Genomic DNA, 25,511 nt, shown 5'->3' with positions numbered 1-25,511 from the left:
GATGATCACAGGGAGCTGCTGTGCTTTCAAAAGCATCATCTTACTGGTAGGCCAGGGAAAGAGCCTCATTTTAATAAGGCATCAAATTATGCGTGCAGTTAGTTAAGTGCATGTAGCAAAGAGGTTCCACATGACGGCCATTGACGGCTGTGATGTGTCAGGTCCTGAGGTGGAGCCAGGCAACCCCTGCTGGTGACTACACAGAGCAATTATAAAGGGTGATCAGGCCTAACATTATCTAAATGCATAAAACTCCCAAACAGTTCTTTGATTTAGTAGAAGTAACACAGAAACTTAGAAACTGATGGCAGATAAAGGCAGCAAGGAACCCCAGAGCCAAGCTTGGTCCACACATCCCTGTGTGCGAGGATCCTCTGTGCTTATCCCATGGCAGATAAAGGCAGCGAGGAACCCCAGAACCAAGCTTGGTCCACGCACCCCTGTGTGCGAGGATCCTCTGTGCTTATCCCATGGCAGATAAAGGCAGCGAGGAACCCCAGAACCAAGCTTGGTCCACGCACCCCTGTGTGCGAGGATCCTCTGTGCTTATCCCATGGCAGATAAAGGCAGCAAGGAACCTCAGAGCCAAGCTTGGTCCACACATCCCTGTGTGCGAGGATCCTCTGTGCTTATCCCATGGCAGATAAAGGCAGCGAGGAACCCCAGAACCAAGCTTGGTCCACGCACCCCTGTGTGCGAGGATCCTCTGTGCTTATCCCATGGCAGATAAAGGCAGCGAGGAACCCCAGAACCAAGCTTGGTCCACGCACCCCTGTGTGCGAGGATCCTCTGTGCTTATCCCATGGCAGATAAAGGCAGCGAGGAACCCCAGAGCCAAGCTTGGTCCACGCATCCCTGTGTGCGAGGATCCTCTGTGCTTATCCCATGGCAGATAAAGGCAGCAAGGAACCCCAGAGCCAAGCTTGGTCCACGCACCCCTGTGTGCGAGGATCCTCTGTGCTTATCCCATGGCAGATAAAGGCAGCAAGGAACCTCAGAGCCAAGCTTGGTCCACACATCCCTGTGTGCGAGGATCCTCTGTGCTTATCCCATGGCAGATAAAGGCAGCAAGGAACCCCAGAGCCAAGCTTGGTCCACGCATCCCTGTGTGCGAGGATCCTCTGTGCTTATCCCATGGCAGATAAAGGCAGCGAGGAACCCCAGAACCAAGCTTGGTCCACGCACCCCTGTGTGCGAGGATCCTCTGTGCTTATCCCATGGCAGATAAAGGCAGCAAGGAACCTCAGAGCCAAGCTTGGTCCACACATCCCTGTGTGCGAGGATCCTCTGTGCTTATCCCATGGCAGATAAAGGCAGCGAGGAACCCCAGAACCAAGCTTGGTCCACGCACCCCTGTGTGCGAGGATCCTCTGTGCTTATCCCATGCTTTCTGGAGCTCTGCGCATGCTTCGGCCTCTCGCACCTCCGGTGGGAGACTATTCCATGTATCTGTGAAGAATCATTTCCTGAGTCTACTCCCTCGATCTAGAACTTCCTTCCCACTCAGAAATGCTTTTTGTTTAATAAGTCTCCCTTTTGAGGTGTTTGAATGTCTCTGTCATGTCCCCTGTCCCCCTGCTTTTCTCTATTTAGATCCTTAACGCTCATGTCATAAACTTAGGGGCTGAATCTCAGTCTGCACATAACATGGATGCAAATGGACCTGCCACTTCCCCCTACCTCCTGATTTAATGCTGGTTTTCATACAAAGAGCTGCTCCCCTGAGCGCACTGTAATCTGTCATTGAGACAGTAGGGTTTGCATTTATCCTGGGAGGGCAGACAGGGTGCCTGACATTTATTTTACTGCTCTGTATTTTTGTATTGTTTTGTTGCACTGTGAATTGTATGAATGGATATTTGTGTTTTGCTATTTTATTAATTGTCAGTAAACTTGCTGGTTTCGGAACAACACAATGTGGCAAAGACTTTTCTTTTCTTGACTGTGTCTGATCCCCTCGAGCCTTACAGCAAAAGCTGTCCCTTATGACTCCCACTCTGGGTCTGCACCCAGTTTTCCCCTACACTGCAGCCCTCAAAAAAGGAGGATCCTTGAGTACCTGTACTCCTTTACCAATGGCTTTTTTTCATCTCCCTCTCACCCTTCAAAGGCTGCACCCACAAAGTCTTCACCAACTTCTCTTGCAGAAAAATAGAATTCAGCTCTCAACCGTGGATCTCCACCCCTCGCTAGAGATCCTTTCACAGAGGGCTGAGCATTCCTCCTTTGCAGCAAAAACACTGCCACTCCCACTCCCACTCCCACAAAATTATAAGGAAAAAAAAAGTAAACAGGCCCACTCTGTCCCTGTGAAAAGACAAGCGACCTTCTCACTGGGAAAGTGAGAAGTTGGAGAAAGCTCTCCAGAGAGCAGGCCAGCACAGTCGATGTTTCTCCCACTCCTCCAGGTGCCTCATGGAGAAATCTATAAAAGTTTTAAACAGACACCCAATCGTTTTGAGATGACCAAGAATATCAATCACTAAGCACTACACGCCTCTGGACGCATCCGTGGATGGAAGACCCCTCTGGTGAAGCCCAGTGACGTCTGTCCCACCTTCCCTTCTCTCTGCTCCAGCTAGTTATGGATCTCCCTCCCCCTAAATCTATCCCTCTGAGGACAATCCCCCCCCCCCACCCCACCACCAGAAGGCATTTCCTCCTCTTCTAGGAACCACTGCTACTATTCGTAAGTTCTCCTTGTCAGTGAGCCTTCACCAGATGTGCCTCCGAGGGATGCACGGAAGCAGCTGTGCGGTCGTATCATTTGGTGGATGTCTCTGAATCACAGCTCTTATCCTTCTTAATGCCACCATAATTCATTTCCTCTATGGGAATCAGGGCAGACTTGGTGGACTTTAGATGTCCTCTCAATTATACAGCCGAACGTCTAGATCTCTGAGGTGTAGTTTTAATACCCATCACAGAATTAGCAAGTGAGCCATAGTCATGAGACTGTGACATTGCAGAAGGATTGTCAGGAAAGGTTTCTCTTTTTGCTAGGAAGGTAGACAGCCAGGAAGGAGTGGAAAATATGAGGGGTGATCTAATAATGTAGGGTATTAATTTATCTTATAGCTGATATACTTAAAAGTAGACATGACTTATCACAACCACTAAGTAATATTTAATATGAAACTATGTTACAGTATTTGATGGCACCTGTTTAGTTAATATAATTTAACCAACATGAAATTATGTGCCTTATTGTGAACTGTTGTAACGGAACTAGCTTAACGACGGTATAGAAAAGATTTTAAATAAATAAATAGATAGATAGATAGATAAATAAATAAATACAAAATGAACAGTTATACATTTAGGATGCAAAAACCCAAGGGAAAGGTAGAGTATTGGAGGTAAAATGATTGTGACCAAAAGGAAGAGCAGGATCTGGGGGTGATTGTACCTGATGATCTTAAGGTGGTCAAACAGGTGGATAAAGCGATGGTAAAAGCCAGTCAGACGCTTGGCTGCAGAGGGAGAGGACTGGTCAGCAGAAAAAGGGAGGTGACGCTGCCCCTGTACAGGTCCCTGGTGAGACCTCACTGGGAATACTGAGTACAGTTCTGGAGATTGCACCTTCAAATGGATATAAACAGGATGGAGTCGGGCCAGAGGGAGGCAACTAAAATGGTCAGTGGTCTTTGTTCTAAACATGTACACCCTAGAGGAAAGGTGAGATAGGCAGATATAATAGAGGCATTTATCTCAAATGTTTCCATGCACAGGAGCTGAGCCTTTTTCAATAGAAAGGAGGCTCTAGAATGAAGGATCATGGGATGAGGGTGAAAGGGAGTAGACTCAGGAATAATTTTAGGAAATATTTCTTTTCAGAGAGGGTAGAGGTGTAGTGGAGAACTGAAGACAGTGGGGCATAAACATAAGGGATTCCTGAGGCAGTGATAGGAATTGTAAAGCTGAATCAGAGGGGTGGAAGAGCAGGCTAGGGAAGCAATAAGCTGTTTTTCTGCCATCATGTTCTATGTTTCTATGACATGTGGACAGAACGATAACCACCGGAGGATGTGTGATGGTAAATGGAACCTTCTCTGAAGAGAGAGCGGTTTTAAGTGGTGTACCGCAAGGATCGGTGTTGGGACCGGTCCTGTTCAATATCTTTGTGAGCGACATTGCGGACGGGATAGAAGGTAAGGTTTGTCTTTTTGCGGATGACACAAAGATCAGCAACAGAGTGGACACGCCGGAAGGAGTGGAGAGAATGAGACGGGATCTAAGGAAACTGGAAGAGTGGTCGAAGATATGGCAGCTCAGATTCAATGCCAAGAAGTGCAAAGTCATGCATATGGGGAGTGGAAATCCGAATGAACTGTATTCGATGGGGGGGGGAAAGCTGATGTGCACGGAGCAGGAGAGGGACCTTGGGGTGATAGTGTCTAATGATATGAAGTCTGCGAAACAATGCGACAAGGCGATAGCAAAAGCCAGAAGAATGCTGGGCTGCATAGAGAGAGGAATATCGAGTAAGAAAAGGGAAGTGATTATTCCCTTGTACAGGTCCTTGGTGAGGCCTCACCTGGAGTACTGTGTTCAGTTCTGGAGACCGTATCTACAAAAAGACAAAGACAAGATGGAAGCGGTACAGAGAAGGGCGACCAAGAAGGTGGAGGATCTTCATCGCATGACGTACGAGGAGAGATTGAAGAATCTAAATATGTACACCCTGGAGGAAAGGAGGAGCAGAGGTGATATGATACAGACTTTCAGATACTTGAAAATTTTTAATGATCCAAAGACAACGACAAACCTGTTCCGTAGGAAAAAAATCAGCAGAACCAGGGGTCACGATTTGAAGCTCCAGGGAGGAAGATTCAGAACCAATGTCAGGAAGTATTTCTTCACGGAGAGGGTGGTGGACGCCTGGAATGCCCTTCCGGAGGATGTGGTGAAGACCAGAACTGTGAAGGACTTCAAAGGGGCGTGGGATAAACACTGTGGATCCATAAAGTCAAGAGGCCGCCAATGAAGAGTGGGTGACTCGCCAGAATGATGGCTACTGCCTGGAGACAATACCCTTATTCAATAAACATACACATGCTTACTGTGACTCCAACATCGCTCTAACCTTCAACAGCAAGAGGAAATGTGGAAAAATGGATTTACACTCACAAAGAGGGGAGTAGCTGGCTTGTTACGGCGGTTACTACCCCAAACCAAATAAGCCTGATGCTTCACCTTCAATGCATATACAGCATAGTTCTCTGCTTCCACGGCAGGGGAGAAGAAAAAAGGGTTCGCACTCACAAAGTGGGGAGTAGCTGGCTTGTTACGGCGGTTACTACCCCAAACCAAATGTGTCTGATACTTCACTTTCGATGCATATCCAGCATGGCTCTCTGCTTCAACGGCATGGGAGAAGACTGATACTACACGCATTTCCAGCATAGCTCCCTGCTTCAACAGCAGGGGAGAAGAAAAACAACCAATAAGGACTGTATAACATAGTCTGGGTAAAACAAATAAGCATGGGTGTAGCTTGCTTATTGCGGCGGTTACTACCCCTACTACCCCTAACTAATCAAGCTAGATATTTCAATGGTGGGGGTGGAAGGGAAATAGAACCAAGAGCTAAGAGAAACAGATAAATATGAGAGAAAAAAACGTGTGAAGCTTGCTGGGCAGACTGGATGGGCCGTTTGGTCTTCTTCTGCCGTCATTTCTATGTTTCTATGTTTCTATGCAGATAACTGTTCCCAGAAGGAAACTGCAGGAAGCAAGCTAAGAAATGATGGATCTGTATCCACAGAAATGAATAAAGCTAACACAGGTTTTACCAGGTATTGGAACTTCAGACGTTCCTTGCTGGACCAGGCCAATGATCCACTGAGCCCAGCTCCTGTCTCTGGGTCACTCGCAAGTACCGGACAGATTCATTCCCTGTTGTGATTCCTAAGTCTGTAATAATTGTTAATGGACCTATCCAAACTTTTCCTAAACTCAGCTGTGCAGTGACCACATTCTCTGGCAACAAACTCCACATTTTAATTGTGCATTTTTTTTTTTAAATACTTTCTTAACTTTGTTTTAAATCTGCTCCCATAACCTTATGCACAGGAACTGTCTCCTGTTTATCCGTTTCACCGCAGTGGTAATTTTATAAATCTCTCTCCTATCCCCATTCTTTCCTCTTAGGGCTGCTCTTCCATCCCCTTTAGCAGTTTCGTTGCTCTTCTCTGCAGTTTTTCTAATTCTGCTCTATTTTTTTTTTTAGAAATGGGGTGGCCAGAACTGCACACAGTATTGAAGGTGCGGTTGCACCATGGCTTGATACAAATACATTATTCTATTCTCAGGTTTGCTTTATGTTCCTTGCTGAATAATAATTCCTAACATTTTGTTAGATTTTTTTGGTCAGGGCCTCTCACTGAGCTGAGGGTTTTAATGTCTGGTGCACCGTGACTCTGACGTTCTTTTCCTGGGTGCTGACTCCTAACATGGGGATAATTTTCTAGTCGTCCGCATTGGTGCAAAACCTGAGTGTACATTTTACCCACGGACTTTGTCCCAGTCTTCAGAAAGAGGGCCCGTGAGTACCCGCCTGGCTGAGTCCTAAAGTGTATTTCCCTGTGGTGTCTGGCACAAGGTCCGTTCCTTCTCCCAGGGACTCCTCAGCCTCCCCAGCTGCCGCTCACCTGAGGAACACAAGCCAGACTGATGAACCAAACTGGAGAGACTGGCCCAGCAGTGCGCAGCGGCATCAGTGCATCATCCCACAGAGCCGAGCCCGAGGGGTTCTTATACAAGCCAAGGGGGATAATAATGTGCCTGCTGCAAAGTGCCAGGAACACCCCAGTGAGCAGCAAAGAGACTGCGGGAAACAGCCAAACTAACAGTGAGAGTCAGACTGCACCGGTCACTTAGTAAAGGAAAAAGGCAAGGCCCACAGGACGCAGAAAAGGATAGAATAGAAAGGATTTATAGCAGAGAGATGTGACGGAAAGAGCCCTGAAAACAGCAGAAGAGGAGAATTCCCCTGCTTTGCTTTCAGCTTTCTTTCTGCCAGGATCAGTATAAATATTGGAGTTTGCCTGCTGCTGACTCAGGTAGTGCCCTTTAATCATCACAGGATGCTCGCTTCGCTGGAGTGTGTGTGAGAGAGACCACGGGATGCCACGCTGGGATTATTATGCTGAGACCAAGGACGATAATTGCAAAACAAGAAGATAAATGGCAGAAGCACAATCCTCTCTGCACAGCTCTGAAGAAGTCTCAGGGAAAACAGAGAAGGCAAGGAAAAGACACCTCCGGTCTGTTACGCTTGCCTGCAGGTAGCGTTAAGGAGCCTGGGCCATGAGGGGGCACAGATGCAGAGCTGAGCCTGCCCTGGCACCTCCCGACATTAGGAACAATTCTGCTGCTGCCTAGTGAGGCAAAGGCAGAGACGGAGCAAACTACCACAAAAAGAAAGGGACGAGGCTGGAGAAGCTGCAAACTCTTAAGAACAGGTATTCACCAAGAACAGGTTAAAGAAACTGATCAGGAAGCCATTTCATAGAAAGGATTTATACATCGCACAACTGCAGTGTCCCACAGGGATCTCTACGAGGGAATTGATCTAGGACAGGGATTATCAACTCCGGTCCTCCAGAGCCACAAACAGCCCAGGTTTTCAGGACACCCACGCTGAATATGCAGGAGAGAGATTTGCATACGATGGAGGCAGTACATGCAAATCTCTCTCATGCATATTCACTGCGGATATCCTGAAAACCTGGGCTGTCTGAGGCTCTGGAGGACCGGAGTTGGCCACTCTTGGTCTGTTGATTAGGACTGTGCCATTGTGCCAGGAGGCTGTGACCATGGTTGATTCCTGCCTGCTTATCAGTAGAAGACCCTGCTCCCTCCCCCCTCCGCAGTGTTGGTGTGGAGGTTTATTTGGGGAGCTTGTTTTCATTGCTGCTCCTATTCCTTATTCAGTATTGGCTCCAGACCTTTGCTGAGGAGTTCAGGAAGGGAAAGATGAAACTGCAAACCCTCACCCAGTGCTTAGTGAAAGGGGTCTGGTTGATTCTTATTTGACAGGAAGTTTTGCCCACCCTTCCTACCTGGCAGAGGAGTGGAAAGAAGAAAGATTGTGCATCCAGCGAGCGGAGAAACCTCTGTGCCCTCTGCGGAGAGGGAGGGAGGATGCCAGCTGGAAAGCAGAGGCTTCCTACAGGAGTTTCAGGAAAAGGAGCAGTGGACGAGTGCACCTTGTGACCTTTACCCTCCATTGCCTCAGGTACAAAACACAGATTGTGAGCCCTCTAGGGATGGGGAAATACCTCCAGGACCTGAAGGAAATCCACTTTGAAGTATCAAAAAGCAAAATATACATCAGAAATACATAAAACCACTATTCTGGGTCGCTCCCAGGCCCGGTGATGCCAGGGGCTTCTGATGTTAATAAACTGAATCAGCCAGGGATTTACATGGGGAAGGATCCCTTACCTTAGTGCCACAATCCCTCCTCTGCACCGCAAACACTTGTCCAATGGAAAGGTCCACATGGTCAACGAGGCACTCGGAGATCGAGAGGAGAGGCTGAGATGCAAAAGAAAAGAGAACTTAGTCCAGTCCAGGTAGGATGGAGGGTTTACAAAAACCACAAAACTGTCCCAGGAGCCGGACGTCTCATCAATGCAACAGCTTTTATTATTAGTTCTCTTCCGTTAAGACAGCAGAAGAATGAAATCTGGATCCAAGGATTCACAGGCTCTCTGCAACATCAGTTTCCTCCCAAACTAACCTCAAGCAGGATCGTTTTTTTTAATAGGATTCACTTCTCTCTTCCTGTATTTTACCTCAGGTTTACCTAAAAACATAGACACGTGACAGCAGAAAAAGACCTCATGGCCCATCCATCCAAATAATTCAGCATTATAATTCCCATCATAGCTGGAAATTTAAAAAAAAAAAAAACTTAGGAGCCAGCCAAAGGTTTGTAGGAGCTGAGAAAAACTCCCTCCCACCCTGCTCAACTTTTTTTTTTTTTTAACTAATTTTTCTTGTTTTTCTCTGTATTTTTGCATTTTTCTCAGTTTGCCCATTTTTTAAATTTCTCATGTTCTGACTTGCTTGTTTACACCTTTTGCCTTCATTCTCCCTTCCCTACCACTTCCCCTTCTTCCCTCCACTTCCTTATTCTCTCTGACCCCTTTGCCCATTCCCCTCCCCGCCCTCACCACTTCATCTCCCCCTGTGAGGAAGAACTGTGATCTCTCTCCCTGGGTAGGGACCCAGCGGCTGAGGCCTGAGGGTGGCAGCTCTTCCTGGGCTCTGGATCACTGCCACAGAAGGAGACGCATGGCTGAGCTCTGACCTGCTTACAAAGCTCTGGCAGGTCCTTGCCTCCTCTACAGCATCGAGACTTTACAGCATAACCATCTTTTTCTTTCCTGACTGAGCATGCAGTGTGCCCCACCCCCCTTTTCAGGATTATTCAGACCCCCCTGTGCTCACCCCTGTCCTAACGAGCAGGTTACTCCATAGAAATCGAGCCCAGCCCTGGCAGAGCACAGTGGGCAGTGCAAGGACTCCATTTGCACAGCTTTCAGGTAAGAAAGCTTTGCTGAACCTGTGCATGGAAGAAAGTATGTGCTTTACCCAGCGGTAAATGTCTCTTCACTTTACCTGTTAATCTAACCTGCAGCTGCCACTCAAGCACACACGCTCCCCAGTAAAGTATTCCCAGGCCTTCCTCCATGCTTTCTGATACTTGTGCACCCTCTAGTGGCGAAAGTGAGATGCTGCATGCAGCCTTGCCCAAGAGCTCACCTGTGCATTCGCTCAGATTAGGGAGAAAGATGATAGCGAGACGGTGCACAACAATTTCAAGGTAAATCTATTCCAGTAGCACTAATTCTGACCATTAAACATCTTCTTCCTATAATAGCAAGAATTCTGGGTCAGGAATAAGCCATGCAAGGTATCTAGCTCGCGCAGCTGCCTAGTGACCCAGATTCTGGATTTTAGGCCAGTGCATACTTTTCAACATAATTTCCTGGTGCATTTTGGTACCTGTACTGCTTATTTTGAATAGAAGAAATAGGACCACATATACTACAATGCACTGGGATGTGTGTTAAAAAAAATCCAGTGACAGCCAATAGTCTCCTCCCGAAAACTGCATCACTTGGCATTCAGACATTTAGGTCGACAGCAGAATAAGCCAATGTAAAGGAAACATCTTGAAAGCTGGCTGCAGGATGTGATAACTAAACTTGTTCTTGAAATTCAATGTGATACAGCAAGGCAGCAGCTACCTGTAGCCGGTCCCCTTCTGTTCGAATTCAACTCAGCTTAGGCCAGTGAACAAGAAATATGAGCACACCTTTAAGGTTATCAAAAAATTCAAAAGGAGAATTCAAAGGCCAAACAATGCTGAAAGCCCTTGGCTCTGATTTAAATAAAGCAAAATCTCTTCAGTGCGAAACAGGAGTCAGTACACCATGAGAGAGAAGAAATGTTAATCAAACCAAAATGTCAATCCACAGTACATTTTTTATTTATTTATTTAAGGGTTTTTATATACCGTGGCACGTTAGGAAACATCACCTCGGTTTACAATGAACATTAACATTACATTTGCATAAGGGTCCAGGCTTGATTTGTTAGAGAAATATTTTCTGTCCCTGTTATAAGGTGCTGATGGGGGGAGGGATTGGCATAGGGGAAGAAAAGCAGAATCTGAATCCCTTTCAACAATGAAATTAGAAAATGAAAGTGAAACACTGATAGTGTCTCAACTTTTCTGACCTATCAAACTTAGGCCTATATTTTCTAACACAACGCGGTGTCGTGAATCGCGCGGTGTAGGGGAGCGGGGTGGGGAGGGGGCAAAGTGGGGGGGCGGGCCTGCGAAAGCCGGCAGCGGTTGCACCTCTGCGGTGCGATCGCTGCCGGCTTTCGCACCCAATAGCGCCATCATAAAAGGTGGTGCTATTGGGCGCAAAATGGGCAGCGAAAAGGCTCCTTACCTTTTCGCCATCCACGCTGTCTTTGCGGCGTCTGCCCTGACTCCTCCTCTTCCGGGGCAGATGCCGCCCTGACTCCGCCTCTTTTTAGCTATCGCACGCGAAAAGGGACTTTTTGCGTGCGCTAGCTTTAAAAAATGACCCCCTTAGTGCCAGGCACATGAAGTGCACGGTATAGTGTGGTATATGCAGGGCCACTTCTATGGAAGGGGTCTCTTGGCATTGCACATTTACGAGGAGTCACTGACTCTCCAGCCAGGACAAGAGTAAGAAAATCACACTGTGATGTGGTTTTTAAAAAGTTTGAAATAAAGTATTTTTATTTTTACTGATGGCATTTGTATGGGTCTGCTCCTTGCATTGCTGACATAAGAACATAAGACTTGCCATACTGGGTCAGACCAAGGGTCCATCTTTTTTGAGATGCGGTGACCAGAATTGTACACAGTATTCAAGGTGCACTCTCACAATGGAGCGATACAGAGGCATTAGGACATTTTCCGTTTATTCACCATTTGTGACCACCACAGCACACTGAGCCGTATTATTCACTATGACACCTAGATCTGTTTCCTGGATGGTAACTCCTAAGATGGATCCTAACATCCAGCAGGTCTAAACACACACTTCCATTTGTGGCTCTAATTTTAAGAATGTGATGCCATCAAAACTTCCGAAGATGAATGATGAGATGGACTGTCTTCCTTCCAGCAATTAGTGTCAAAGTTTATTCAAGGATGCTCTAGTAATTCTGTTTGACATGTCTGCAGCATTTGATTCCATAGATCATACCTTGCTTCTTAATCAGCTGAAAGAGCTGGTGCTGGATGGTTTTGTCTTAAAATGGGTTTTATTCTTATTTAACGATCATATTTTAAGAATTATGTAAGACATGCCATACTGGGTCAGACTGAGGGTCCATCAAGCCCAGGATCCTGTTTCCAAGAGTGGCCAATCCAGGCCATGAGTAGCTGGCAGGATCCCAGGGGGTAGATAAAGCTGTGTGGAGAACGCGGGCCTTGATCTAAGTGAGTGCTCTACTCTTGAGTTAATATTCAGGATTCTGCTTTTAGTGGGTATTTTTACACTGATGACATTCAGCTTGTGGCTTTTAAGAACATAAGAACATGCCATACTGAGTCATTACAAAGTTAGATACAATTGATTGGTCATCACTAAGCTCTTGCTTAAATGCAATTGCAACTTGTTTACAAGATTATAAACTTAAATTAAATCGCTCAAAAACTGAAACACCGTGGATAACTAGGATAAATTAGCCTTTGAATAATTTCCCGAAACTAATGGGCATGAAAATCTGCCCTACAAATATGGTTACCTCTTTAGGCGTGAAAGTAGATGTTTTAAATTAGCAATGAATGACCACGTTTACTGTATATTGTAGTGCAAAGATGTTTTTATGTTTGTTGCACCGGGCACACTGTTATTTCATTAAGAAAAATTTAGAGATGTTAGTACGATTACTCTCTCCAGAGAAGACTATTGTAATGCCCTTCTCATTTAATCAGGGGACTCCAGCTAATTCAAAATACGGCAGCCAAACTTCTCTTTGGAGTTAAGAAATATGACACTGTCACTCTGCTGTTGATGCCTGAATGCAGGCCCCTGATCTCCCATGACTATACAGCCACTGTAAAGGCTGCAAAATGTGACCCTTGCCATGGAGTTGGCAGGTCCAATTGCAGCAAAAGCATTGGTGGTAGTGGAGCAGCACATTTTCCCTTTCCTGACCCTCCCCGGGAGGAGACTGGTGGCAGTGGATGGCAAATCTATTCTCCCCCACCCCTGAACGCCTCATTCACTGGCTCCTGATGCAGCCAAACAGGATGAGTAGGATGGCGGCCTTGCAGTGCCTTCAGTGATTGCTCCCGTCTCCCTTGCCTTGGCTTGAATGGCCACTGTCAGCCACGTGCTTCAAAGCTTGATGCTCAGGCCCTGCAGGAGAGGAGGGACCGCACGACCGCCATCCTACTCCTCCTCCTTCTGCGAGGCCGTGATAGGAGCTAGTGAGTGAGAGGACCTGGAGAGGTCAGGGAGGGAGTGAATTGCAGATCACAGGGAAAGAGTGAACGAATTGATTGGGGATCACAAAGGAAGTGGAGAGTGAGTGAACCAGGGGAAGGAGGGTGGAGTGCATGAACCATGGGGAGGGGGAAGGGAGTGAACCAGAGTAACTGATGGCTTTGTCGGGAGGAGGGAGAGAGTGAATTAGGGTAAATGAGGGGGTAGTGAACCAGGGTGAGTGAGGGGCTTGGGGGGGAACAGGGGGAGGGGTTCATGGGGGGGCGGAGCAAGGGAACCAGGGTGACTGAGGGCACTGAATGGCAGGGAGGAAGTGAAAGAGGGAGAGGATCAAAGGAGGCTTTGGAGGGGAAATAAGAGGGGATGGGGTGTGATGGGGGGGCTGTGGCTTCCTGGCTCACTTTCTTCCTTCTCCACCGTCCCAATCTTCCCTCCTCCCTCACCTCTACTCCATCCTTATTCCTCCCATCTCTTCCTCAGTCTAATCTTCCCACCTTCTCTTCCACCTCCTCCTTTCTTCTCACCTCCCCATCCCCACTTCTGATTCCTCTTCCCGCCCTCCCTCCTCTCCTCCTCCACCCTTCTCTCTCTACCCCTCATGCCTAAAATTCCTTCTTCATTTCTCTCCTCTTCAATCTTTTCTTCCCATTCCCCGATCCCTTCCCCCCCAGGTCCAATCCCTTTTACTTCTAATAAGGAACGAAATAAATTAACAGGACACAGAAATGCCAGAAAATGACTTTATTGTATAATTTATGCCAAATTTTGCAAATTTGTCATATAATTGTCTCTACATTTTGAGGGATCTGTCAACTCTTGCCACAGAAAAATCTGCTGCAGGAGATCTGGGGTTCTGCCTATAAACTGTAGAATTAGATTCAAGATTTTATATTTAGTCTTTTAAAGCAGTATCCTCAGGAGATCCTCAGTATTTGGCAAATCATTCATGATTTTATGAACCTGCCCGAGTATTGCGTTCTCCACAAGATTTGCTTGTAGTTCCTGCACGTTCTGGGATTAGAGCACACACTGATGCTGCTATTAAAGAGGTAGCCCCCTCGATCTGGAATGGGATTCCTCTGTAATTCAGAGTTAACCAGATAACATACCCGGCTAGCTCTGCTCGTACTCTACAGCAGTGATAAAGTTAGCTGGTGTGGCCGAGTGACCCCCTTTTCACCTTGTTGTATGTGCAGGACCAGGCTGGAGGTCTGCTCCACCTTAAATCCCACAGAGGGCGAGAGCTGTGTGGGTGGGACCCTGTAGGGGCGAGGAGAGGTCTGAAGGTGGGACCAGCTGGAGAGCATAAAGGTGTTAGCCCAGGAGGGTTCAAGAGGCCCCTATGTCTCCAGGAGAGGCAGCTCCTGTAAATCTCTGCTGACCCAAAGCCCAGGGCGCGGGAGCTGTACTGCACAGGTGGGTGGCGTGGGAGCTGTACTGCACAGGTAGGTGGCGTGGGAGCTGAACTGCACAGGTGGACAGCCATTCTTGTGTACTGCACAGGTAGGCAGCCATTCTTGTGTAGCAGTGCTGTTACTTTGAAGGAAGTGAAAGTGCATTTGAGGAAGGCTGGAGTCAGTGTGGCCTCCAGCCAGGGAAATGTTGCCTGGTTTCCCACAGCTGGATAAACAGCAGGCTATCATTACGATAGCCGCTTATATTCAATAGTGTAGCTGCACTACTCAATCTCTCTCCAACTTTAGCTGGATATGTTTATCTGGCTAACCCCTAGATTCATCAAAATGCTGAGAGAGAGAGTCAGATGTACGATCAGCACAGTACACATCAGTGAAGATTTGATGTGATTTGGAATGAGGAAAGCTACGCAAAGATGAGATTTCTACAATGTACTCTCACCCTAGGTCCAAATCACAACAAATCTTCACTTATGTGTACTGTGTTGTTTGTATGTCTGACTGTGCATGTAAAATTGACCTCAAAACCTTAGACCATCACCACAACCTTACCTCGAGTTACTAGACCCTCCTATAGTGGTATAAATAGATGCCACCCCAGAGATGCTCTCTCTCTCTCGCCCAAGCTCCTCCCTTTTGACTAAAATGTAAAAATTTGCATACGCATCTCACGATGCAATAAATAATGCATGCTTTATGGCCCTAATGCCCGCGAAGACACCATAACACATTTTGTTGAATGACCTTCTAACTTTGCAATCTGGCGAGTGAATGAAAATGGACCTCATTATTTTTAAGTGTTTTATATATAACCTGTTTTAAAATTTGTGTGGCTTTTGCTATGGTTTATTTGTTTTATTGTAAACCACTTTGATATTGTATTGAATGACAGTCATTCAAATTGAATACATTGAAATTACAATGAGTTCGGAGTATGAGGGCCCTTGAATCCATGATCTGAATTTCCTCTCTTGTTCATACTCTCACAGTGAGGCACTTACTGTCAGAGACTTCTAATGCTCACACCACAGACCTTAGACTAACCCTGCTAGAAGCAGGACAGAGGATCAAGGAAGAGCTGATGACCATGAAAACACCTTCACCAAATCTAGTTCTTGCAGAAGATGCAGTCTGTCCCCCATCATTAAGATGTCTCTGTGCTTCTTGACTTATGGAATTGAGTCCAGAGTGAAATGGAAAAAGCAAAACACACTGGACATTGTTGACTGGACATTGCCTCGGGTTTCTGTCCTCTCAAGGCCTTAGGATGTCAATACTGGTCAAGAAGAGATCAGTGGCACTCAGGACTTGCTGGTGCAGGAAATAGATGGAAACATTTCATGCTAACGATATTGAAAGACTAATATTCATCAGTATAGTCAGGCAGAAAGGATCATACTTCTGCCGTTGCCAATGTACCTCAGGCCTTAGTGGCGTTGGGTTTGCTTTTCTAACACTGGACTGCTCTTCAGCAGAGGTTTGTAAGAAGCCACAGTTGTTGGAGGTGCCATAAGTGAACAAGGACTTGGCCCAAGATTGTCAATTTTGTTTAGCTTGTGACCTAACCTGTGATTTGAGACCTAGGTCTCCAGTAATGAAAGGATAGTAAATTAAACCCTGCCTCCCAACTTGCATAATGCCTGGACTTGACAGTGTTTTAACATGAATTGTTTACATAACTTTGCAAATGCCGCATATGTTTCTATCATGCATTTTCCATGTCCTACAGTCTGTTTCAGATTCCTAAATCATCTGCAATGGCCTGATTGGGATTAAAAGAAAAGGCAGCGTTGATTCTGTCAATCTCCTTCTGCTGCTGCTGGTATTTTCCCTCCGCAAACTGCACAGCATCATGGACACTGTGAAAGAGCAGCTGCTCCATATCACCATGGCCGTTCTTAAAATAGCCCCCTTCTTGGAGCAAATGGCGCACTGAAGGGCTACAGTTGGCCAGGAAGACAAGGATCCCAATATCTTCATAGTCACGGCGGGTTTCTTTTAGCACATCCAGGCCCACCGTGTCTATGAACTGCATCGCCCCACAGTCGATGATCAGGGAATGCATGTCAAGCTGTGGGATGGAAAACTCCAGGGGATTCGATGGTCTACTAGACGTTTTGATCAAGTTGAACCTGGGGAAGAATCTCCTTTCTGGGGCTGCTGCTGCTGCCTCCTGCAATTTTTTTGCCTTTCGCTGCATGGCAGCTACCAGAGCTGGATTTATCTCTGTTTTCTTGTATAGCATGCTTTTGAAGTACCCCTTGTTGGCATAGTAGAGTGAGGAGTCAAAACGGAAGATTTTGACATTGGGAATGCTTCTGAGCTCTTTATAAGTGAACTGGTCTTCATAAATTTCCGTGTCACTGACTTTGGCCAGGAGAGTGGCCCTGGGCATCTGGGTGCGAAAGATCACACAGAGCATGGAGAAGCAGACCGCCACCAGCAGCCCAATCTCTGTGGTGATCAGAGAGGATGCCAACATGCTCACCCACCAGACTATTGTGTCGACCTTGCTGATACGCCACATATTTGGGGTATCTGCAAACTTCCGCAAAGCCCCCCTGAGGTTGGTAATAGTGATGACACCAAGGATGCAGTTCTGCAAAGAGTAGAAGAGGGGAGCAATAACAAGCAACACAAGCAACAAAACTCCACTAGTAACCAGGCTAGAGAGCTGGGTATGAGCCCCAGTGGATTCCCTAAGAAGGGTTTTGGCTAAGGCAGCACAGGATGCAAAGGAGTAAAAGAAAGATGGGACGAGGTTGCACATGCCAATAGCAATCATCTCCTGGTTGGCCCTGACAGAGTACCCATGCTTTTTGGCAAAGATTTCTGCAAGAGAGACTGTCATTGCAAAGCCTATGATAGCTATTGGCAAAGCATCAGAGGCCAAGCGTGGAAAGAGACTCCAATCTGGTGCCTTGGGGACCTGAAAGCCAGTAGGGATTGTGCCACAAATGGAAGATTTGTATGTCTGTTGAAAGTCAAAATAATGTGAAACCAGCGTGGCCACTATAATGACCAGCAGCTCCACAGGGAATGGGATCTTCATTTTACTCTTGAACTTGTCATTGATTTCTTTGGCAGGTATGATGACAGCCAAAGCAACAAGACTGGTTATAAGGTCACAGATGTTGGTCTCCTTAATGTATCTGAAAATATCAATCCAGGTAAGAATCAAAGACCCTGCTCCTTCATGGCGAGGAATACTCAATCCAAAGAGATACTTCACCTGGGATGTGAGAATTGTTAGGGAAGATCCTGTCACAAAGCCACTCAGGAGTGGTTCTGACAGGTAGATGGCAATGAAGCCCAGTTGGAAAACTCCCAGAAGAATCTGAAAGCAAACAAACAATTTGTATCAGGTTATCTGTCAGTCAAGAAGAGACCTGGCACGCCAAATACTATGCAAAAATAATTATGTTTAATTGAAATTACATCACCATATCTGTGCCGTGCATAGAAGCTATAGAAATTACAATTAGTCTGCATAAGAGAAACACCAAACAGATCCTTGAACTATGAGGCAAAAAGACATAATGTGCAGACTGCCTGTCACTGTCCAATTGCAAAGGCTCTTTTCTACAGAAGCCATGCCCACTCCTCACAAGAAGAAGTTAATTGCATTTTCCCTCACTGACCCTCACCCATTCTAATCAAAAGAAAAGAACATTCCAAATCAGTAGGGTTTATAAATGGCATTTCTTGGCATCACCGCCTTTCTCTCTAGCAATCCTATTGTTCAGAATCAGAATGAAGATTGGATTTATTATCACATGGTAAGTATTCCCTTTAGTAGACCGATGACTGGCACCAAATCTTCTCTCTCTTTATACTCACTCTTCCCTAATCTGGCTGCTCTGCCTGGTCAGCATGGTTGGTCTGATACTGACAGCCCAAGTATGGCCAAAGAGAAGTGTTGCAATGATTCCCTGATAAACTCAAGACATGACAGGGGTCTAAAGAGCTCCAGAAAGGGACAGAGCAGAGAAAAATGGAGGTTACATGAATATAAAAAGCACAAATGTTTCTTAGTAAAATCTAATGAAACGCTTAAGGATTAATAAAAGATATCAAGTGATGCAGGGCGGACAGAGATGGCTCTCCAAGCACCGAGAAGGACCGAGAAGGTGGAGAAAGAGACGGCTGAGGGGGGTATGATAGAGGTCATTAAGATCATGAGAGGTCTTGAATGAATAGATGTGACTCAGTTATTTACTCTTTCAGATAATAGAAGGACTAGGGGGCGTTCCATGAAGTTAGCAAGTAGCACATTTAAAACAAATTAGAAAAAATTATTTTTCACTCAATGAACAATTAAGCTCTGGAATTCATTGCCAGAGGATGTGGTTAAGGCAGTTAGCATAGATGGGTTTAAAAAAGGTTTGGACAAGTTCCTGGAAAAGATGTATATAAACTGCTATTAATCAAGTTGACGAAGGGAAATTGTATTTATTTATTTTCCGCCTTTCAAGCATTTCAAAGCGGATTACATTCAGGTACTGGACGTGTTTCCCTGTCCCCAGAGGTCTCATAATCTAAATTAGTACCTGAGGCAATGGAGGGTGAAGTGACTGCTCAAGGTCACAAGGAGCCACTAGTTATTACCAACATTAGTAGTAAGGGATGTATCTAATGTTTGGGTACTTGCCAGGTTCTTATGGCCTGGATTGACCACTGTTGGAAACAGAAGACTGGGATGATGGAACCTTGGCCTGACCCAGTATTGCATTTTCTTATGTTCTTATGATTAGTAAGCCTTCCCACCAAAGAGGTTTTGGACCAGATAAGTAGTCCATTAGGTGGAGCCAGAACAAAAAGTGGCTGAAGAAAGGGTTGAGAAAATTCAGAAGGCTGTGATCAAGCAGGAGCACAGAAAGAAAGGAGTGAGGTTAAGTTAATGAATAGGAATTACCTGGTATACACCTACAAGGAAAGTCAAGGATGTGGCCACTGTGATGGCATAGCAGCTCTTATCGCAAATTATGCTGCCATTGGCTGCCATTGTTGCATTCACTAAAGATGTAGCAGTTGTACCATCGTCATGAATGTAGCCAGCAATTTTCAGCTGTTTGTTCACAGCCTCCCCAATCATCAGGCAGAGCACACCAAAGGAACCCACACAATTGTGGTGAGATGTGGCCAAGAAAAAGTAGATGATGCAGGAGAAGAAGTTGGTATAGATTCCATAGATTGGGGCCTGGTTAGCTAAGAGGGCATAGGCAATGGATTGTGGAATCGTGACAATCCCAACAATAATGCCAGACACAAAGTCCCCCGGGAGTTGCTCTTTGATTTGATAGCGTGGAAGCCACTTCAGCACGGGAAGGAGCTTGAAGAGAAGGTTGGTGAGCGTGCTGGGGGTGCACTTGCAGAGCTCCTTGCTTCTCTGCAGGATCAGCTCCTTGGGGCTGCGCTGGGGGTGCACGAGCTCCTCCAGCCGGACGTGCCTGTAATTGCATGCCTGCCTTTGGGCAGACTCGGAGCTGCAGGATGTCCTCTCCTCCTCCCTCTGCTCAGCATGACTGTAGGTTCTGGGCTCCATTCTGTCTGAGGGCAGAAGACACTCAGCTTAGTTACTTTTGCTTCCTCAGTATTTCTAAAAATACAACATTATATAAAAGCAAATCAAACAATAAATACATTGTACCATTGCTGTCTGGATTTCTTGCATTGCTATGGGCTGGAAGAAATTCCACACTCTTTATTTTATTTGTATTTTTACAGATGTAATACTCTGAGAGCCACCATGAACTTCTTCCAATGTGCGGGTTATAAATCCTTGTAAACAATAAATGAACAGATCTCTCCATCTCCGCCATGTCACCTGCCCTGTGCTGACCGCTCTCTGCCCCTTTTGTGTTTTTCGCTGGTTAACAATCTCATCACAATGCTGTAAGTTTAAAAACAAGGCCACTAAAACAGCAAAGATAGTCAAAATACTTTTTATGCAAGCACATATTTCATGACCAAGGTCATGGCTGATGTGTCTTGTACCCTATTTTATTAATATCAACCATAAGAACTATAATAGTAATAATCTGGACTTATGCAACACAAAATTCCCATGTGTCACATTACTCTCAAACCTCGCTACAAGTTTTCACAAAAGTTGAGAAGCGAGTTCCAGTTTTGCGTCCCACTGCCTCTCTCGCCATATTTAAATCCCATCTAAAGACCAAGCTTTTTGAAGCTGCTTTTAAATCTTAGGCTTGATTGTCTGCTCTTAGCCTCATTAACTGTCTTTTATTCTCTCTTTCTTTTCTAACCATTGCTTGCTTTATGAAATACCCAAGTCTTTTGTCTTGTCTGTTTGTCTTATTAGATTGTAAGCTCTATTGAGCGGGGACTGTCTTTTGTATGCTTGTGTAGCGCTATCCAAATGTTAAGTAGTAGTAGTAGTTTTGTGTATAAATTCTGACCCATTTCATTGTCAGAGACTCCCCCCAAAATCATAGTAACTAGAGCAATAAAAAAAAATATATCTTACCTTTTCTGCTCTAATTTCATTAATTCCGCTATAGGACAATGCTCTTTGACAAACACTAGGAAAAGCCAATATTGTAATTACATCCACTGGGAATGAATGAAGAAGCCATGTTAAAGAACAGATATTCAGTAGTGTAGCTTCATGTTCTCACTGACGGCATGCAGTCGATCAGCCTCACAACTATTCAATGAAAAGAGAAGACTGGTAAAAGCAGAGGAGGGAGCAGACCTCTTACATCAAGGTCATTTTTTCTCTTCAGCAGGGATTCAGACTCCCAAGTACTTCATTATGACCAACGTAGACGTTCCACTTCTTATTATACCTACGCATGCTCTCTGGCCAGTCACGGTAGCCAATCGGACACTGTTTTGGTAAGAAACAGAATCCTTGTTTTGGGCATCTCCAGAAACTTGTCCTATGGTTTGAGGACAATTTAGAAAAACAAATAGCAATTAGCTCTTAGGAAGTATTCTCAAGTGTTTCATAAACAAGAACGTTCACGCGCATCCTCGCCAACTTTCCACATACAAGCTTCTGGGGGTGGCCATCTTCATGAGACTGGCCCTGTCCTCCTTCTCAGGCCTCTGACATTCATTTATTGATCGTCTGCTCTGCTCTGACGTATATTTGTTTTATAGCAAAATAAAAACTATAAATAGTCTTTATAAAATGTGAATGGTGCGCAGGCCAAGCTGTGACCACTTATTCAAAAGGTACAGGGGTTGTTTTCACCACACACAAGAGCTATTCTGGCAAACAAAATCTTCAGAATATCTAAACCACGGAGTCACTTGTGAATCAGACAGCTCCGGCACTTGCTCCCAAACGTCTGCATCCCAGATCTGATAGCGCTCAAGCAGACATTTTGCATATATTCACAGATTTATTTTTTTATCACAAAATTCGGTGAAATTCAAAAGGATCTTCCCGGTGAGAATCCATGCGAGTATTGCAAGGTGCTGTAATGGAGAGGTGGCAGTTTCAGACAATCGAAGGGGGCTTGAAATCCCACCGCCCCAGAGAACAGAACGGGAAATCGGCTGTGATTGTTCAGTTGCACTGCCCAGCGGCTGACAGAACCTCTCAGATGCTTTTACATTTAGATTCCCAGAGAAATAAGAAACGAATACATGAGTGCATTACTGAAAATTAAGAGTAGTTGAAAAAAAAATCATTGAGAGAGAGAGACTGAGACTATCTACAAGGCCCTCATAGTAGGGAAGTATTTATAATCTCTGCTATGTAACATAGAAATTTCATCTTTGTGAGACTTTCCTCACTCCAAATGACATCAAATCTTCACCAAGGTGTACTGTGCTGCTTGTACGTCTTAACTCTACATGCGAAACTGACGCCTAAACCGTAAACCAGCACCAACACCTCACCTCGACCTATCAGGTGGCCCTCCTATAGCGATATAAATAGGTGCACACAGTGAGGCCCTCCCCAGAGGCTCCCTCTCCCTCTCTCCCGTCCCAAGCCCAGAAATGGCCATAGTCTCATAGACTGAAGTGAACAAAGCAGGAAGCAAACACAGGCAAGCTGCTCTCCTCCTGCCAATAGGATGGGAAAAGATCGCATCAGAAATTGGAAATGCAGAAAGGATCATGTCAGCAGGGATGGTGTTCTAATAGGCAAACTAGGCAGTTGCCTGGAGCGCCATAATTTGCCTAAGATTCTTGCACCAGCCCTGCATGTCAGGGGGGGGGGGGGAGAGGATTGCATCAGAAAGGGGAAGTGCAAAGAGGATAATGGTGAGAAGAAGCCACAAAGGCTAATTTGCTCTGGGTCCTTCCCCTCCCTCTCCCCCAGGGTCAGTCCTGATCAGAGCCAAACTCCAGCAACACAAGCCTTCAGGTGCCATTGCCCAGATCCTTTCCCCTGTACTGACATTAAGGCTTCCCTGCAAACCAACGGTGCTCGTCTTGTGGCCATCAGATAATCATCTAAATCTGAGGTGCTGTTTGTCAGGAATACATGCACGCAGGCACCGGTGAACCAGATCTTACTAAAGTGCTTTCCCCAGTCTTTTCAAAAGGAAGAGTTTAATCTGCGCATTTACTTAAGAGGAAATTCTCCATCTCGCCAGTCACAAGATCGGCATGCTGGTGCCTTAGGTCAATAAAGTTTTAAGTCATTCTTTAAGGCTCATTTTTATTTTATTTATTTTAAAAGATTTATATTCTGAACGCTACAGTGCTCAGTGGTGGCTATGCTAATTCAAGCCTGGACTACAGCAATGCCATTCTTATGGTGATGCCTATTAAGTTTGTGAGACCATTACAGTTAGTCCAGAATTAGGGGCTCACATGTTGATTGAATTCAGTGCAAAAGGCTGTATCTCCCTCGCCTTAATCACCAGCACTGGCTGTAAGTTGAGAAACATTTAAATACCTATGCCTAATTTTTAAGATTCTAAAGGAGTTACCCCCTAGGTTAGTTGAGAGACCAGCTCCACAGCCAGGCCCACCACTACTGGTTGTTGAAGCCTGCAATTGCATTGGGCATCACACCCAGGAAGAGAGTCAGTGGCAGCACAAGAGAGAGGCCCAGCACCGAGCTACCACTAGAGCCCATCCTACTGTAGGGAGATATCCCATGTTTAACCAGTGAAAGCACCCACTATGAATCATAATAGCCAAAGAGGTATGCTGACAGTCCAAAAACACTGTCTCAGCTAAAGAAAAGAAACTTTGCCCAGATGAGAGCTTTAAACCAGAACTGAAGGACCCTTATCAAGATCTGCGTGCTTATAAGCTCTTGTGTAAATAAAACCAAGGCAGAGGGACAGTGCACCTACTTTAGCTCAAAAGGCAGAAGTCACTGTCTGGCCAAGAGAAGTCCATAGGGCAGAGGGACCCCACTCATGGACAAAGGGAGAGCACTCTGAAATGGAGAAAAACTGACGTGCCCAACACCCCCAAGGAAAAGGGGAGGGGGAAAAGATCTGCAATGCGGAAAAGACCCTCCACCCACTACATGATTATGCACGAGCTTATGCATATTTATCTGCTGGAAAGTATAAGATAGGGGGGCAAATAAGGAGAAAAAGGAAAGCAGACCCCAAGGAGCTCAGCACCTCCTGCTATAGTGGAGGGAGAAGACTAGGTGTGGCCAGAAGACTGAATAGAGGAAACGCCCTGCCTGTCTGGCACCTGACAGTGGCATGGAGTCTGAGACATGAGAAGCAAAGAGAAGCCCGGCAGCTCTTTGTACCAGAGCCAGAAGCTCTTTGTACCAGAGCCAGAAGCAAGCCTCCTCCCCACACGGTTCTCCAGACCTCCAGCCACAGCCTGCTTCAGAGGTAAACAGAGGGAAATGTTTTAAACCACCCCTGGTACAGAACTTTCTTTAGGGTGAACTGGTGCTCAGTAGCAAGGATGTTAGAGACTTGTGTTGTTATCTTCTAAATGCTAATCCTTCAAAATTTGATTTAAAAAAAATGTCTAATTCTGTGGAGAAAACATTGTCTTTTCCTGAACTTAGGATCATGAAGGGAGGTAGGAGGGGAACTGGAAGTGCTCTGTAGCAGACAGGTTCCTAAACCCCTAAAACTTACCTACACTATCAGCTGCCAAAGACGAGAGGGAGAGGCCAGATGCGAGTCAAAGAGTGAGCATGTATGTGTAAGAGCGAAAGTGTTACAGGGTGTGTGTGAGCTCCATGGTGAGACCGCACCTTGAATACTGTGTACAATTCTGGTCGCTGCATCTCAGAAAAGATATAGTTGCATTAGAGAAGGTACAGAGAAGGGTGACCAAATTGATAAATGGCACGAAACGACCCCTATGAGGAAAGGCTAAAGAGGCTAGGGCCATTCAGCAAGGAGAAGAGACGGCTGAGCAGGGATATGAAAGATAATAGAAGGACTAGGGGAAACTCCATGAAGTTAGCAAGCAGCACATTTAAAAGAAATCAGAGAAAATTATTGTTCACTAAGGGGCAGATTTTCAAAGGGGTACGCGCGTAAGATACACGCGTACCCCCCGAAAACCTGCTCCAAGCTTCCCCTGTGCGCGCGAAGCCTATGTTGAATAGGCTCGGCGGCGCGCGCAAGCCCCAGGTCGCGCGTAAATCTCGGGGCTTTGCTGGGGGGGGCGTGTCGGGGGCGGCATGACGCCGGCCCGGGGGTGTTCCGGGGGCGTGGCCGAGGCCTTCAGACCAGCCCCCGTGTTGGGTGATGGCGCGCCAGCAGCCCACCGGTGCGTGCGAGTTACGCCTGCCTTGGTCAGGCGTAACCTTTCAAACAAAGGTAGGGGGGGTTTAGATAGGGGTGGAAGGAAAGTTCCCTCCGAGGCCGCTCCGATTTCGGAGTGGCCTCAGAGGCAGGCTGCCAATTTTGCGCAGCCTTGTGCGCACCAACCCTGGATTTTAAAAGATACGCGCGGCTACGCGTGTTAAATTTAAATACAATAAATTGTATTTATTTTTATATGCTATTGTAAATATTGTTGTATTGATATTGTTTAGTTCCGAGTTTCCTATGGCACTGGCTCCTCTTCTTCCCAGTTCAACTATCCCTGTTTTATTGTAACTTTCACTATCTTCTTGGTTATGTTAACGCTATTTCCCCTTGTTCCATGTAAACCG

The 25,511-nt window shown here is 45.9% G+C and overlaps 2 protein-coding genes across 5 annotated transcripts in view; both read right to left on the bottom strand.

Moving 5' to 3' along the window:
- HTR4 (5-hydroxytryptamine receptor 4) overlaps positions 1-8,537 on the bottom strand; it is a 153,748-nt gene extending 145,211 nt beyond the window's left edge. Inside the window, exon 1 of the mRNA XM_029583275.1 lies at positions 8,452-8,537. The gene's annotated coding sequence lies outside the window, so the exon portion shown is untranslated. The remainder of the gene's footprint in view (positions 1-8,451) is intronic.
- A 6,734-nt stretch (positions 8,538-15,271) lies between these two features.
- LOC115079598 (sulfate transporter-like) overlaps positions 15,272-25,511 on the bottom strand; it is a 25,653-nt gene continuing 15,413 nt past the window's right edge. The window contains exons 1-3 of one of the 4 annotated variants that reach the window (XM_029583270.1): positions 20,922-24,636; positions 19,347-19,981; positions 15,272-17,768 (exon numbers count right to left, since the gene is read on the bottom strand). In XM_029583270.1, the coding sequence (XP_029439130.1) occupies positions 16,167-17,768; positions 19,347-19,976 (2,232 nt within the window). In that variant the 5' untranslated portion in view covers positions 19,977-19,981; positions 20,922-24,636 and the 3' untranslated portion in view covers positions 15,272-16,166. Of the gene's footprint in view, positions 17,769-19,346; positions 19,982-20,921; positions 24,637-25,511 lie in introns of those variants that run through there. The other 3 variants (XM_029583269.1, XM_029583271.1, XM_029583272.1) reach the window with 3 other exon arrangements.

This window comes from Rhinatrema bivittatum, chromosome 18 (genome assembly GCF_901001135.1).
Source record: "Rhinatrema bivittatum chromosome 18, aRhiBiv1.1, whole genome shotgun sequence".
In the NCBI taxonomy this organism is placed as follows: domain Eukaryota; kingdom Metazoa; phylum Chordata; class Amphibia; order Gymnophiona; family Rhinatrematidae; genus Rhinatrema; species Rhinatrema bivittatum.
This window is presented reverse-complemented; position numbering and strand designations above follow the sequence as displayed.